The 17,229-nt window shown below is 54.0% G+C and overlaps 1 protein-coding gene across 1 annotated transcript in view; it reads left to right on the top strand.

The window, feature by feature from the left end:
• The first annotated feature begins 6 nt into the window (after positions 1–6).
• Positions 7–17,229, top strand: part of trpt1 (tRNA phosphotransferase 1) — a 51,527-nt gene continuing 34,304 nt past the window's right edge. Inside the window, exons 1-6 of the mRNA XM_072494841.1 lie at positions 7–56; positions 134–215; positions 456–625; positions 3,633–3,810; positions 7,116–7,172; positions 7,252–7,362. Coding sequence (XP_072350942.1) covers positions 206–215; positions 456–625; positions 3,633–3,810; positions 7,116–7,172; positions 7,252–7,362 — 526 coding nt within the window. The 5' untranslated portion in view covers positions 7–56; positions 134–205. The remainder of the gene's footprint in view (positions 57–133; positions 216–455; positions 626–3,632; positions 3,811–7,115; positions 7,173–7,251; positions 7,363–17,229) is intronic.

Below are 17,229 nucleotides of genomic sequence, written 5' to 3'. Positions count from 1 at the left end.
CGTCCCCTGGCCGAGGGGCTGGGAGGCGGCGGCAGGGAGGCAGACAGACCTGGCAGGTGGGTAACATTGAGCTGTGTTGCGAAGACTCTGGGAGACTCGCTCACTGGGTAACATTACCGTTCAATATTCACAGGACCCTGATGTCCGGCTCTCCAAAAGCCTATCCTACATCCTCCGACACGGAGCGTCTGAGCTGGGATTAGCGATGGGAAAAGGTAACCAGATTCTGTTCAGTGCCGTCTGAATTGATGCAAGGGGGATAGGGAATGGGTAGAATCTGGGTGCATTGGAATAGAGCTTTGGCAACTTTGGGACGGAGGGTTTGGGAACACTGGGTTAGAGATTTGGGAAACATTGGGATGGGGGGGGGTTTGGACAAGTGGGATTTGGGAATGTTGGGAATAGCGGGATGGGACAGTTATTGAGCTGACACATTAACTCTGGTCTTCCCACAGACGGGTTCCTGGATGTGGCTGCGATTCTTCAGCTACCGCAGTTTAGACGTTCCACCGAGCAGACTGTCCGCCGAGTGGTTGATTCGAACAGTAAACAGCGTTTCAGACTGCGTTCACACCCGGAGACCGGAATACTGCAGATCCGAGCAAACCAGGGCCACTCGATTCCGGTATCCTGCATGTCCATTCCAGCTGGGGGGGGGGGGGGAGCTGTTGGGGAATTATGGGGCAGTCAGACCAGCAACTCTCACCAACCCCAGGTACCGCCTGGCCCTGCCTCCCCCACTCTGCCGCGTGCCCGAGTCAGACCGTCGGGAAAACAGTTCCAAGTCCGCTCGCTGAAGTGGCTGCAACTGAGATAATCATCGAATCTCTGTACGAGGCCATTCTGCCCATCGAGTCTGCACCGACCCTTGGAAACAGTACTCTCCCTAGACCCAAGCCCATACTTATCCACCTTTCCTTACCCTTTCTCCTCTTTGCTTCCCCCTTCCCCTCCCCCCACACCTACAGTTCACCCTCTGATATTAGTTTCTCTGCTGTTTGATCTTTCACATCTTTTGTTCTCTCTGGGGACTGCCAGTAGCACTCTGTTCCCTTGGTTTCTGTGGCCATTAGCACTCTGTTCCCTTGGTTTCTGTGGCCATTAGCACTCTGTTCCCTTGGTTTCTGTGGCCATTAGCACTCTGTTCCCTTGGTTTCTGTGGCCATTAGCACTCTGTTCCCTTGGTTTCTGTGGCCATTAGCACTCTGTTCCTTGGTTTCTGTGGCCATTAGCACTCTGTTCCCTTGGTTTCTGTGGCCATTAGCACTCTGTTCCCTGGGTTTCTGTGGCCATTAGCACTCTGTTCCCTGGGTTTCTGTGGCCATTAGCACTCTGTTCCCTGGGTTTCTGTGGCTCTGACTGACCTTTCGTTCTCACTCCACAGTATAAATATGCCCCACTTTCCCTGTCTGTTAGCTTTGACAAGGAGTCATTGGACTCGAAACGTTTGCTCTTTTCTCTCCCGATGGATGCTGCCAGACCTGCTGAGATTTTACAGCATTTTCACTTTCACCCGAGCCCTGACACTATCCCCGTAACCCAGTAAATCCACCTAACCTTTTGGACACGAAGGGCAATTGATCGCGGCCAATCCACCTAACCTGCACATCTTTGGACTGTGGGAGGAAACAGGAGCACCCGGAGGAAACCCACGCAGACACGGGGAGGACGTGCAGACTCCGCACAGACAGTGACCCAAGCCGGAATCGAACCCGGGACCCTGGCACTGTGAGACAGCAGTGTTAACCCCGGGTCCCTGGCACTGTGAGACAGCAGTGTTAACCCCGGGTCCCTGGCACTGTGAGACAGCAGTGTTAACCCGGGTCCCTGGCTCTGTGAGACAGCAGTGTTAACCCGGGTCCCTGGCACTGTGAGACAGCAGTGTTAACCCGGGTCCCTGGCACTGTGAGACAGCAGTGTTAACCCGGGTCCCTGGCTCTGTGAGACAGCAGTTTTAACCCGGGTCCCTGGCTCTGTGAGACAGCAGTGTTAACCCGGGTCCCTGGCACTGTGAGACAGCAGTGTTAACCCGGGTCTCTGGCTCTGTGATACAGCGGTGTTAACCCGGGTCCCTGGCACTGTGAGACAGCAGTGTTAACCCGGGTCCCTGGCTCTGTGAGACAGCAGTGTTAACCCGGGTCCCTGGCACTGTGAGACAGCAGTGTTAACCCGGGTCTCTGGCTCTGTGATACAGCGGTGTTAACCCGGGTCCCTGGCACTGTGAGACAGCAGTGTTAACCCGGGTCCCTGGCTCTGTGAGACAGCAGTGTTAACCCGGGTCCCTGGCTCTGTGAGACAGCAGTGTTAACCCGGGTCCCTGGCACTGTGAGACAGCAGTGTTAACCCGGGTCCCTGGCTCTGTGAGACAGCAGTGTTAACCCGGGTTCCTGGCTCTGTGAGACAGCAGTGTTAACCCGGGTCCCTGGCACTGTGAGACAGCAGTGTTAACCCGGGTCCCTGGCTCTGTGAGGCAGCAGTGTTAACCCGGGTCCCTGGCTCTGTGAGGCAGCAGTGTTAACCCGGGTCCCTGGCACTGTGAGACAGCAGTGTTAACCCAATCTGGAAAAGGCAAAAGAATTAATGTTGGCCGATAACATAATCTTCTTTAATCGCACATTGGAGGAGCTTAACTCTGTATCTAACCCCGTGCTGTACCTGTGCTGGGAGTGTTTGATGGGGTCAGTGTGGAGGGAGGTTTGCTCTGTATCTAACCCCGTGCTGTACCTGTCCTGGGAGTGTTTGATGGGGTCAGTGTGGAGGGAGGTTTGCTCTGTATCTAACACCGTGCTGTACCTGTCCTGGGAGTGTTTGATGGGGACAGTGTAGAGGGAGCTTTACTCTGTATCTAACACCGTGATGTACCTGTCCTGGGAGTGTTTGATGGGGACAGTGTAGAGGGAGCTTTACTCTGTATCTAACCCCGTGCTGTACCTGTCCTGGGAGTGTTTGATGGGGACAGTGTAGAGGGAGCTTTACTCTGTATCTAACCCCGTGCTGTACCTGTCCTGGGAGTGTTTGATGGGGACAGTGTAGAGGGAGCTTTACTCTGTATCTAACCCCGTGCTGTACCTGTCCTGGGAGTGTTTGATGGGGACAGTGTCGAGGGAGCTTTACTCTGTATCTAACCCCGTGCTGTACCTGTCCTGGGAGTGTTTGATGGGGACAGTGTAGAGGGAGCTTTACTCTGTATCTAACCCCGTGCTGTACCTGTCCTGGGAGTGTTTGATGGGGACAGTGTAGAGGGAGCTTTACTCTGTATCTAACCCCGTGCTGTACCTGTCCTGGGAGTGTTTGATGGGGACAGTGTCGAGGGAGCTTTACTCTGTATCTAACCCCGTGCTGTACCTGTCCTGGGAGTGTTTGATGGGGACAGTGTAGAGGGAGCTTTACTCTGTATCTAACCCCGTGCTGTACCTGTCCTGGGAGTGTTTGACGGGGACAGTGTCGAGGGAGCTTTACTCTGTATCTAACCCCGTGCTGTACCTGTCCTGGGAGTGTTTGACGGGGACAGTGTCGAGGGAGCTTTACTCTGTATCTAACCCCGTGCTGTACCTGTCCTGGGAGTGTTTGATGGGGACAGTGTCGAGGGAGCTTTACTCTGTATCTAACCCTGTGCTGTGCTATTCTGAAAGGTCGAGGAGTTGGAGCTGGTTCCGATTTCTCAGGAAGCAGCGAATGTCCCGGATGAGGCCGTTCATGGCACCTACTTAAGGCTTTGGCCCTCGATTAAGGGCGTTGGGCTGAGAAGAATGTCCCGCACCCACATTCACCTGGCAGTGGGGCTGCCTGAGGCTGGGGGAGTTGTGAGTGGTGAGTGACGGGCGAGGGCGGTACAGAGTCACTGACGGGCGAGGGCGGTACGGCATCACTGTGATGGGCGAGGGTGGTACGGAGTCACTGTGACGGGCGAGGGCGGTACGGAGTCACTGACGGGCGAGGGCGGTACGGAGTCACTGTGACGGGCGAGGGCGGTACGGAGTCACTGTGACGGGCGAGGGCGGTACGGAGTCACTGACGGGCGAGGGCGGTACGGAGTCACTGACGGGCGAGGGCGGTACGGAGTCACTGTGACGGGCGAGGGCGGTACGGAGTCACTGACGGGCGAGGGCGGTACGGAGTCACTGTGACGGGCAAGGGCGGTACGGAGTCACTGTGACGGGCGAGGGCGGTACGGAGTCACTGACGGGCGAGGGCGGTACGGAGTCACTGACGGGCGAGGGCGGTACGGAGTCACTGTGACGGGCGAGGGCGGTGCGGAGTCACTGACGGGCGAGGGCGGTACGGAGTCACTGTGACGGGCGAGGGCGGTACGGAGTCACTGACGGGCGAGGGCGGTACGGAGTCACTGACGGGCGAGGGTGGTACGGAGTCACTGTGACGGGCGAGGGCGGTACGGAGTCACTGACGGGCGAGGGCGGTACGGAGTCACTGTGACAGGCGAAGGCGGTACGGAGTCACTGACGGGCGAGGGCGGTACGGAGTCACTGTGACGGGCGAGGGCGGTACGGAGTCACTGTGACGGGCGAGGGCGGTACGGAGTCACTGACGGGCGAGGGCGGTACGGAGTCACTGTGACGGGCGAGGGCGGTACGGAGTCACTGTGACGTGCGAGGGCGGTACGGAGTCACTGTGACGGGCGAGGGCGGTACGGAGTCACTGACGGGCGAGGGTGGTACGGCGTCACTGTGATGGGCGAGGGCGGTACGGAGTCACTGTGACGGGCGAGGGTGGTACGGAGTCACTGTGACGGGCGAGGGCGGTACGGAGTCACTGTGACGGGCGAGGGCGGTACGGAGTCACTGACGGGCGAGGGCGGTACGGCGTCACTGACGGGCGAGGGTGGTACGGAGTCACTGTGACGGGCGAGGGTGGTACGGAGTCACTGACGGGCGAGGGCGGTACGGCGTCACTGACGGGCGAGGGTGGTACGGAGTTACTGTGACGGGCGAGGGCGGTACGGAGTCACTGTGACGGGCGAGGGCGGTACGGTGTCACTGACGGGCGAGGGCAGTACGGAGTCACTGTGACGGGCGAGGGCGGTACGGAGTCACTGTGACGGGCGAGGGTGGTACGGAGTCACTGACGGGCGAGGGCGGTACGGCGTCACTGTGACGGGCGAGGGCGGTACGGAGTCACTGTGACGGGCGAGGGCGGTACGGAGTCACTGTGACGGGCGAGGGCGGTACGGAATCACTGACGGGCGAGGGCGGTACGGAGTCACTGTGACGGGCGAGGGCGGTACGGAGTCACTGTGACGGGCGAGGGCGGTACGGAGTCACTGTGACGGGCGAGGGCGGTACGGAGTCACTGACGGGCGAGGGCGGTACGGAGTCACTGACGGGCGAGGGCGGTACGGAGTCACTGACGGGCGAGGGCGGTACGGAGTCACTGTGACGGGCGAGGGCGGTACGGAGTCACTGACGGGCGAGGGCTGTACGGAGTCACTGTGACGGGCGAGGGTGGTACGGAGTCACTGTGACGGGCGAGGGCAGTAGGGAGTCACTGTGACGGGCGATGGCGGTACGGAGTCACTGTGACGGGCGAGGGCGGTACGGAGTCACTGACGGGCGAGGGCGGTACGGTGTCACTGACGGGCGAGGGCGGTACGGTGTCACTGACGGGCGAGGGCAGTACGGAGTCACTGTGACGGGCGAGGGCGGTACGGATTCACTGTGACGGGCGAGGGCGGTACGGAGTCACTGACGGGCGAGGGCGGTATGGAGTCACTGTGACGGGCGAGGGCAGTAGGGAGTCACTGTGACGGGCGATGGCGGTACGGAGTCACTGTGACGGGCGAGGGCGGTACGGAGTCACTGACGGGCGAGGGCGGTACGGTGTCACTGACGGGCGAGGGCGGTACGGTGTCACTGACGGGCGAGGGCAGTACGGAGTCACTGTGACGGGCGAGGGCGGTACGGAGTCACTGTGACGGGCGAGGGCGGTACGGAGTCACTGACGGGCGAGGGCGGTACGGAGTCACTGTGACGGGCGAGGGCGGTACGGAGTCACTGACGGGCGAGGGCGGTACGGTGTCACTGACGGGCGAGGGCAGTACGGAGTCACTGATGGGCGAGGGTGGTACGGAGTCACTGACGGGCGAGGGTGGTACGGAGTCACTGACGGGCGAGGGCGGTACGGAGTCACTGTGACGGGCGAGGGCGGTACGGAGTCACTGTGACGGGCGAGGACGGTACGGAGTCACTGTGACGGGCGAGGGCGGTACGGAGTCACTGACGGGCGAGGGCGGTACGGAGTCACTGTGACGGGCGAGGGCGGTACGGAGTCACTGTGACGGGCGAGGGCGGTACGGAGTCACTGTGACAGGCGAGGGCGGTACGGAGTCACTGACGGGCGAGGGCGGTACGGCGTCACTGTGACGGGCGAGGACGGTACGGAGTCACTGTGACGGGCGAGGGCGGTACGGAGTCACTGACGGGCGAGGGCGGTACGGAGTCACTGTGACGGGCGAGGGCGGTACGGAGTCACTGTGACGGGCGAGGGCGGTACGGAGTCACTGTGACAGGCGAGGGCGGTACGGAGTCACTGACGGGCGAGGGCGGTACGGCGTCACTGTGACGGGCGAGGGCGGTACGGAGTCACTGTGACGGGCGAGGGCGGTACGGAGTCACTGTGATGGGCGAGGGCGGTACGGAGTCACTGTGACGGGCGAGGGCGGTACGGAGTCACTGTGACGGGCGAGGGCGGTACGGAGTCACTGACGGGCGAGGGCGGTACGGAGTCACTGTGACGGGCGAGGGCGGTACGGAGTCACTGACGGGCGAGGGCGGTACGGAGTCAATGTGACGGGCGAGGGCGGTACGGAGTCACTGTGACGGGCGAGGGCGGTACGGAGTCACTGACGGGCGAGGGCGGTACGGAGTCACTGACGGGCGAGGGCGGTACGGAGTCACTGACGGGCGAGGGCGGTACGGAGTCACTGACGGGCGAGGGCGGTACGGAGTCACTGACGGGCGAGGGCGGTACGGAGTCACTGACGGGCGAGGGCGGTACGGAGTCACTGACGGGCGAGGGCGGGACCGAGTCACTGACGGGCGAGGGTGGTACGGGCTGTGTTGGTGTAAATTTGAACTAATCTCCCTTACACACACATGCAGGTATGCGTGGTGACTGTGACGTGGCCGTCTTTATTGGGATCAGGAAGGCTCTGAATGGTAAGTCCGGCTCCGGCCCCCAGCCCACCTGCTCTGAAAGACTCCCCACAATGATTCGGAAACCGTTGCTATTTTTCAGATGGAATTCCATTTTATTTTTCCACCAATCGGGTGATACTGACACCAGGGAATCAGGAGGGGATATTGCCTCCGAAATACTTTGAGAAAGTTCTGCAGTTAAAACCAACCAGTGAGTTCGTGAAATAGCAACTCTGAAACCCAGGATCCCGGCCAATCCGACAGTGACTGTTAATGCCGGGGGGGGGGGGGTTCAGTGTGTTACAGTGAGGGGTGTGGGATATATCAGTGTTACAGTGAGGGGTGTGGGATATATCAGTGTTACAGTGAGGGGTGTGGGATATATCAGAATGTTACAGTGAGGGGTATGGGATATATCAGAGTGTTACAGTGAGGGGTGAGGGGTATATCAGTGTTACAGTGAGGGGTGTGGGATATATCAGTGTTACAGTGAGGGGTGTGGGTATATCAGTGTTACAGTGAGGGGTGTGGGTATATCAGAGTGTTACAGTGAGGGGTGAGGGGTATATCAGTGTTACAGTGAGGGGTGTGGGTATATCAGTGTTACAGTGAGGGGTGTGGGATATTTCAGTGTTACAGTGAGGGGTGTGGAATATATCAGTGTTACAGTGAGGGGTGTGGGGTATATCAGAGTGTTACAGTGAGGGGTGTGGGATATATCAGAGTGTTACAGTGAGGGGTGAGGGGTATATCAGTGTTACAGTGAGGGGTGTGGGATATATCAGTGTTACAGTGAGGGGTGTGGGGTATATCAGTGTGTTACAGTGAGAGGTGTGGGGTATATCAGTGTTACAGTGAGGGGTGTGGGGTATATCAGAGTGTTACAGTGTGGGATGTGGGATATATCAGTGTTACAGTGAGAGGTGTGGGATATATCAGTGTTACAGTGAGGGGTATGGGATATATCAGTGTTACAGTGAGGGGTGACGGGTATATCAGAGTGTTACAGTGAGGGGTGTGGGATATATCAGTGTTACAGTGAGGGGTGTGGGGTATATCAGAGTGTTACAGTGAGGGGTGTGGGATATATCAGTGTTCGAGGGGTGTGGGGTGTATCAGAGTGTTACAGTGGGGGGTGTGGGGTATATCAGTGTTACAGTGAGGGGTGTGGGGTATAATCAGTGTTACAGTGAGGGGTTTGGGGTGTATCAGAGTGTTACAGTGAGGGGTGTGGGATATATCAGTGTGGGGGTGTATCAGAGTGTTACAGTGAGGGGTGTGGGATATATCAGTGTTACAGTGAGGGGTGTGGGGTGTATCAGAGTGTTACAGTGAGGGATGTGGGGTATATCAGAGTGTTACAGTGAGGGGTGTGGGATATATCAGTGTTACAGTGAGGGGTGTGGGGTATATCAGAGTGTTACAGTGAGGGGTGTGGGGTGTATCAGAGTGTTACAGTGAGGGGTGTGGGATATATCAGTGTTACAGTGAGGGCTGTGGGGTATATCGGTGTTACAGTGAGGGGTGTGAGGTATATCAGTGTTACAGTGAGGGGTGTGGGATATATCAGTGTTACAGTAAGGGGTGTGCGGTATATCAGAGTGTTACAGTGAGGGGTGTGGGGTATATCAGAGTGTTACAGTGAGGGGTGTGGGGTATATCAGTGTTACAGTGAGGGGTGTGGGATATATCAGTGTTACAGTGAGGGGTGTGGGGTATATCAGTGTTACAGTGAGGGGTGTGGGGTGTATCAGAGTGTTACAGTGAGGGGTGTGGGGTATATCAGTGTCACAGTGAGGGGTGTGGGATATATCAGTGTTACAGTGAGGGGTGTGGGATATATCAGAGTGTTACAGTGAGGGGTGTGGGATATATCAGTGTTACAGTGAGGGGTGTGGGGTATATCAGAGTTACAGTGAGGGGTGTGGGGTATATCAGTGTGTTACAGTGAGGGGTGTGGGGTATATCAGAGTGTTACAGTGAGGGGTGTGGGGTGTATCAGAGTGTTACAGTGAGGGGTGTGGGATATATCAGTGTTACAGTGAGGGCTGTGGGGTATATCGGTGTTACAGTGAGGGGTGTGAGGTATATCAGTGTTACAGTGAGGGGTGTGGGATATATCAGTGTTACAGTAAGGGGTGTGCGGTATATCAGAGTGTTACAGTGAGGGGTGTGGGGTATATCAGAGTGTTACAGTGAGGGGTGTGGGGTATATCAGTGTTACAGTGAGGGGTGTGGGATATATCAGTGTTACAGTGAGGGGTGTGGGGTATATCAGTGTTACAGTGAGGGGTGTGGGGTGTATCAGAGTGTTACAGTGAGGGGTGTGGGGTATATCAGTGTCACAGTGAGGGGTGTGGGATATATCAGTGTTACAGTGAGGGGTGTGGGATATATCAGAGTGTTACAGTGAGGGGTGTGGGATATATCAGTGTTACAGTGAGGGGTGTGGGGTATATCAGAGTTACAGTGAGGGGTGCGGGATATATCAGTGTTACAGTGAGGGGTGTGGGGTATATCAGAGTGTTACAGTGAGGGATGTGGGATATATCAGAGTGTTACAGTGAGGGGTGTGGGATATATCAGTGTTACAGTGAGGGGTGTGGGATATATGTGTTACAGTGAGGGGTGTGGGGTGTATCAGTGTTACAGTGAGGGGTGTGGGTATATCAGTGTTACAGTGAGGGGTGTGGGATATATCAGTGTTACAGTGAGGGGTGTGGGATATATCAGTGTTACAGTGAGGGGTGTGGGATATATCAGTGTTACAGTGAGGGGTGTGGGGTATATCAGTGTTACAGTGAGGGGTGTGGGGTGTATCAGAGTGTTACAGTGAGGGGTGTGGGGTATATCAGTGTTACAGTGAGGGGTGTGGGGTATATCAGAGTGTTACAGTGAGGGGTGTGGGATATATCAGAGTGTTACAGTGAGGGGTGTGGGGTATATCAGTGTTATAGTGAGGGGTGTGGGGTATATCAGAGTTACAGTGAGGGGTGTGGGGTATATCAGTGTGTTACAGTGAGGGGTGTGGGGTATATCAGAGTGTTACAGTGAGGGGTGTGGGATATATCAGTGTTACAGTGAGGGGTGTGGGATATATCAGAGTTTCAGTGAGGGGTGCGGGATATATCAGTGTTACAGTGAGGGGTGTGGGGTATATCAGAGTGTTACAGTGAGGGATGTGGGATATATCAGAGTGTTACAGTGAGGGGTGTGGGATATATCAGTGTTACAGTGAGGGGTGTGGGATATATCAGAGTTTCAGTGAGGGGTGCGGGATATATCAGTGTTACAGTGAGGGGTGCGGGATATATCAGTGTGTTACAGTGAGGGGTGTGGGATATATCAGAGTGTTACAGTGAGGGGTGTGGGGTATATCAGAGTGTCACAGTGAGGGGTGTGGGGTATATCAGTGTCACAGTGAGGGGTGTGGGATATATCAGTGTTACAGTGAGGGGTGTGGGATATATCAGTGTTACAGTGAGGGGTGCGGGATATATCAGTGTTACAGTGAGGGGTGTGGGGTATACCAGTGTTCGAGTGAGGGGTGTGGGGTATATCAGTGTTACAGTGAGGGCTGTGGGGTATATCAGAGTGTTACAGTGAGGGGTGTGGGGTATATCAGAGTGTCACAGTGAGGGGTGTGGGGTATATCAGTGTCACAGTGAGGGGTGTGGGATATATCAGTGTTACAGTGAGGGGTGTGGGGTATATCAGAGTTACAGTGAGGGGTGTGGGGTATATCAGTGTGTTACAGTGAGGGGTGTGGGGTATATCAGAGTGTTACAGTGAGGGGTGTGGGATATATCAGTGTTACAGTGAGGGGTGTGGGATATATCAGAGTTTCAGTGAGGGGTGCGGGATATATCAGTGTTACAGTGAGGGGTGTGGGGTATATCAGAGTGTTACAGTGAGGGATGTGGGATATATCAGAGTGTTACAGTGAGGGGTGTGGGATATATCAGTGTTACAGTGAGGGGTGTGGGATATATCAGAGTTTCAGTGAGGGGTGCGGGATATATCAGTGTTACAGTGAGGGGTGCGGGATATATCAGTGTGTTACAGTGAGGGGTGTGGGATATATCAGAGTGTTACAGTGAGGGGTGTGGGGTATATCAGAGTGTCACAGTGAGGGGTGTGGGGTATATCAGATGTGTTACAGTGAGGGGTGTGGGGTGTATCAGAGTGTTACAGTAAGGGGTGTGGGCTATATCAGTGTTACAGTGAGGGGTGTGGGGTATAATCAGTGTTACAGTGAGGGGTTTGGGGTGTATCAGAGTGTTACAGTGAGGGGTGTGGGGTATATCAGTGTTACAGTGAGGGGTGTGGGGTATAATCAGTGTTACAGTGAGGGGTTTGGGGTGTATCAGAGTGTTACAGTGAGGGGTGTGGGATATATCAGTGTGGGGGTGTATCAGAGTGTTACAGTGAGGGGTGTGGGATATATCAGTGTTACAGTGAGGGGTGTGGGGTGTATCAGAGTGTTACAGTGAGGGATGTGGGGTATATCAGAGTGTTACAGTGAGGGGTGTGGGATATATCAGTGTTACAGTGAGGGGTGTGGGGTATATCAGTGTTACAGTGAGGGGTGTGGGTATATCAGAGTGTTACAGTGAGGGGTGTGGGGTGTATCAGAGTGTTACAGTGAGGGGTGTGGGATATATCAGTGTTACAGTAAGGGGTGTGCGGTATATCAGAGTGTTACAGTGAGGGGTGTGGGGTATATCAGAGTGTTACAGTGAGGGGTGTGGGATATATGTGTTACAGTGAGGGGTGTGGGGTGTATCAGAGTGTTACAGTGAGGGGTGTGGGATATATCAGTGTTACAGTGAGGGGTGTGGGATATATCAGTGTTACAGTGAGGGGTGTGGGGTATATCAGTGTTACAGTGAGGGGTGTGGGGTGTATCAGAGTGTTACAGTGAGGGGTGTGGGGTATATCAGTGTTACAGTGAGGGCTGTGGGGTATACCAGTGTTCGAGTGAGGGGTGTGGGATATATCAGAGTGTTACAGTGAGGGGTGTGGGTATATCAGAGTGTTACAGTGAAGGGTGTGGGATATATCAGAGTGTTACAGTGAGGGGTGTGGGGTATATCAGTGTCACAGTGAGGGGTGTGGGATATATCAGTGTTACAGTGAGGGGTGTGGGGTATATCAGAGTTACAGTGAGGGGTGTGGGGTATATCAGTGTGTTACAGTGAGGGGTGTGGGGTATATCAGTGTTACAGTGAGGGGTGTGGGATATATCAGAGTTTCAGTGAGGGGTGCGGGATATATCAGTGTTACAGTGAGGGGTGTGGGGTATATCAGAGTGTTACAGTGAGGGATGTGGGATATATCAGAGTGTTACAGTGAGGGGTGTGGGGTGTATCAGAGTGTTACAGTAAGGGGTGTGCGGTATATCAGAGTGTTACAGTGAGGGGTGTGGAATATATCAGTGTTACAGTGAGGGGTGTGGGGTGTTACAGTGAGGAGTGTGGGATATATCAGTGTTACAGTGAGGCGTGTGGGATATATCAGTGTTACAGTGAGGGGTGTGGGTATATCAGTGTTATACTGAGGGGTGTGGGGTATATCAGAGGGTTACAGTGAGGGGTGTGGGGTATATCAGAGTGTTACAGTGAAGGGTGTGGGATATATCAGAGTGTTACAGTGAGGGGTGTGGGATATATCAGTGTTACAGTGAGGGGTGTGGGGTATATCAGTGTTACAGTGAGGGGTGTGGGATATATCAGTGTTACAGTGAGGGGTGTGGGGTGTATCAGAGTGTTACAGTGAGGGGTGTGGGGTGTATCAGAGTGTTACAGTGAGGGGTGAGGGGTGTGGGATATATCAGTGTTACAGTGAGGGGTGTGGGATATATTAGTGTTACAGTGAGGGGTGTGGGGTGTATCAGAGTGTTACAGTGAGGGGTGTGGGGTATATCAGTGTTACAGTGAGGGCTGTGGGGTATATCAGTGTTACAGTGAGGGGTGTGGGATATATCAGAGTTACAGTGAGGGGTGTGGGATATATCAGAGTGTTACAGTGAGGGGTGTGGGATATATCAGAGTGTTACAGTGAGGGGTGTGGGGTATATCAGTGTTACAGTGAGGGGTGTGGGGTATACCAGTGTTCGAGTGAGGGGTATATCAGTGTTACAGTGAGGGGTGTGGGATATATCAGAGTTACAGTGAGGGGTGTGGGGTATATCAGAGTGTTACAGTGAAGGGTGTGGGATATATCAGAGTGTTACAGTGAGGGGTGTGGGGTATATCAGAGTGTTACAGTGAGGGGTGTGGGGTATATCAGTGTTACAGTGAGGGGTGTGGGATATATCAGAGTGTTACAGTGAGGGGTGTGGGATATATCAGTGTTACAGTGAGGGGTGTGGGGTATATCAGAGTGTTACAGTGAGGGGTGTGGGGTATATCAGTGTTACAGTGAAGGGTGTGGGATATATCAGTGTGCTCCAGTGAGGGGTGTGGGATATATCAGTGTTACAGTGAGGGGTGTGGGATATATCAGTGTTACAGTGAGGGGTGTGGGATATATCAGTGTTACAGTGAGGGGTGTGGGGTGTATCAGAGTGTTACAGTGAGGGGTGTGGGGTATACCAGTGTTCGAGTGAGGGGTATATCAGTGTTACAGTGAGGGGTGTGGGATATATCAGAGTGTTACAGTGAGGGGTGTGGGGTATACCAGTGTTACAGTGAGGGGTGTGGGGTATATCAGTGTCACAGTGAGGGGTGTGGGATATATCAGTGTTACAGTGAGGGGTGTGGGATATATCAGAGTGTTACAGTGAGGGGTGTGGGGTATACCAGTGTTACAGTGAGGGGTGTGGGGTATATCAGTGTCACAGTGAGGGGTGTGGGATATATCAGTGTTAGTGAGGGGTGTGGGATATATCAGAGTTTCAGTGAGGGGTGCGGGATATATCAGTGTTACAGTGAGGGGTGCGGGATATATCAGAGTGTTACAGTAAGGGGTGTGCGGTATATCAGAGTGTTACAGTGAGGGATGTGGGGTATATCAGTGTTACAGTGAGGGGTGTGGGGTATATCAGTGTCACAGTGAGGGGTGTGGGATATATCAGTGTTAGTGAGGGGTGTGGGATATATCAGAGTTTCAGTGAGGGGTGCGGGATATATCAGTGTTACAGTGAGGGGTGCGGGATATATCAGAGTGTTACAGTAAGGGGTGTGCGGTATATCAGAGTGTTACAGTGAGGGGTGTGGAATATATCAGTGTTACAGTGAGGGGTGTGCGGTATATCAGAGTGTTACAGTGAGGGGTGTGGGGTATACCAGTGTTCGAGTGAGGGGTATATCAGTGTTACAGTGAGGGGTGTGGGGTATATCTGTGTTACAGTGAGGGGTGTGGGGTATATCAGTGTCACAGTGAGGGGTGTGGGATATATCAGTGTTAGTGAGGGGTGTGGGATATATCAGAGTTTCAGTGAGGGGTGCGGGATATATCAGTGTTACAGTGAGGGGTGCGGGATATATCAGAGTGTTACAGTAAGGGGTGTGCGGTATATCAGAGTGTTACAGTGAGGGGTGTGGAATATATCAGTGTTACAGTGAGGGGTGTGGGGTATATCAGTGTTACAGTGAGGGGTGTGGGGTATATCAGTGTTACAGTGAGGGGTGTGGGGTATATCAGAGTTACAGTGAGGAGGTGTGGGATATATCAGTGTTACAGTGAGGGGTGTGGGGTATATCAGTGTTACAGTGAGGGGTGTGGGATATATCAGAGTGTTACAGTGAGGGGTGTGGGTTATATCAGAGGGTTACAGTGAGGGGTGTGGGGTATATCAGAGGGTTACAGTGAGGGGTGTGGGGTATATCAGAGGGTTACAGTGAGGGGTGTGGGGTATATCAGAGTGTTACAGTGAAGGGTGTGGGATATATCAGAGTGTTACAGTGAGGGGTGTGGGGTATATCAGAGTGTTACAGTGAGGGGTATATCAGTGTTACAGTGAGGGGTGTGGGATATATCAGAGTGTTACAGTGAGGGGTGTGGGATATATCAGAGTGTTACAGTGAGGGGTGTGGGGTATATCAGTGTTACAGTGAGGGGTGTGGGATATATCAGAGTGTTACAGTGAGGGGTGTGGGGTATATCAGTGTTACAGTGAGGGGTGTGGGGTATACCAGTGTTACAGTGAGGGGTGTGGGATATATCAGAGTTACAGTGAGGGGTGTGGGGTATATCAGTGTTACAGTGAGGTGTGTGGGTATATCAGTGTTATACTGAGGGGTGTGGGGTATATCAGAGGGTTACAGTGAGGGGTGTGGGGTATATCAGAGGGTTACAGTGAGGGGTGTGGGATATATCAGTGTTACAGTGAGGGGTGTGGGGTATATCAGTGTCACAGTGAGGGGTGTGGGATATATCAGAGTTACAGTGAGGGGTGTGGGGTATATCAGTGTTACAGTGAGGTGTGTGGGTATATCAGTGTTATACTGAGGGGTGTGGGGTATATCAGAGGGTTACAGTGAGGGGTGTGGGGTATATCAGAGGGTTACAGTGAGGGGTGTGGGATATATCAGAGTGTTACAGTGAGGGGTGTGGGATATATCAGTGTTACAGTGAGGGGTGTGGGGTATATCAGTGTTACAGTGAGGGGTGTGGGATATATCAGAGTGTTACAGTGAGGGGTGTGGGGTATATCAGTGTCACAGTGAGGGGTGTGGGGTATATCAGTGTCACAGTGAGGGGTGTGGGATATATCAGTGTTACAGTGAGGGGTGTGGGATATATCAGAGTGTTACAGTGAGGGGTGTGGGATATATCAGTGTTACAGTGAGGGGTGTGGGGTATATCAGTGTTACAGTGAGGGGTGTGGGATATATCAGAGTGTTACAGTGAGGGGTGTGGGGTATATCAGAGTGTTACAGTGAGGGGTGTGGGATATATCAGTGTTACAGTGAGGGGTGTGGGGTATATCAGTGTTACAGTGAGGGGTGTGGGGTGTTACAGTGAGGGGTGTGGGATATATCAGAGTGTTACAGTGAAGGGTGTGGGATATATCAGTGTTACAGTGAGGGGTGAGGGGTATATCAGAGTGTTACAGTGAGGGGTGTGGGGTATATCAGTGTTACAGTGAGGGGTGTGGGGTATACCAGTGTTACAGTGAGGGGTATATCAGTGTCACAGTGAGGGGTGTGGGATATATCAGAGGGTTACAGTGAGGGGTGTGGGGTATATCAGAGTGTTACAGTGAAGGGTGTGGGATATATCAGAGTGTTACAGTGAGGGGTGTGGGGTATATCAGTGTCACAGTGAGGGGTGTGGGATATATCAGAGGGTTACAGTGAGGGGTGTGGGGTGTATCAGAGTGTTACAGTGAGGGGTGTGGGGTATATCAGTGTTACAGTGAGGGCTGTGGGGTATACCAGTGTTCGAGTGAGGGGTGTGGGATATATCAGTGTTACAGTGAGGGGTGTGGGATATATCAGTGTTACAGTGAGGGGTGTGGGGTATATCAGTGTTACAGTGAGGGGTGTGGGGTATACCAGTGTTCGAGTGAGGGGTATATCAGTGTTACAGTGAGGGGTGTGGGATATATCAGAGTTACAGTGAGGGGTGTGGGGTATATCAGTGTTACAGTGCGGGGTGTGGGGTATATCAGAGTGTTACAGTGAGGGGTGTGGGGTATATCAGAGTGTTACAGTGAGGGGTGTGGGATATATCAGTGTTACAGTGAGGGGTGTGGGGTATATCAGTGTTACAGTGAGGGGTATGGGATATATCAGTGTTACAGTGAGGGGTGTGGGGTATATCAGTGTTACAGTGAGGGGTGTGGGATATATCAGAGTGTTACAGTGAGGGGTGTGGGGTATACCAGTGTTCGAGTGAGGGGTATATCAGTGTCACAGTGAGGGGTGTGGGATATATCAGAGGGTTACAGTGAGGGGTGTGGGGTATATCAGAGTGTTACAGTGAAGGGTGTGGGGTATATCAGTGTTACAGTGAGGGGTGTGGGGTATATCAGTGTTACAGTGAGGGCTGTGGGGTACACCAGTGTTCGAGTGAGGGGTGTGGGATATATCAGTGTTACAGTGAGGGGTGTGGGATATATCAGTGTTAC

This window comes from Scyliorhinus torazame, unplaced genomic scaffold (genome assembly GCF_047496885.1).
Source record: "Scyliorhinus torazame isolate Kashiwa2021f unplaced genomic scaffold, sScyTor2.1 scaffold_1251, whole genome shotgun sequence".
Lineage (NCBI taxonomy): Eukaryota > Metazoa > Chordata > Chondrichthyes > Carcharhiniformes > Scyliorhinidae > Scyliorhinus > Scyliorhinus torazame.
The sequence above is the reverse complement of the archived record's forward strand: the minus strand, read 5'-3'. Positions and strand labels throughout refer to the sequence as shown.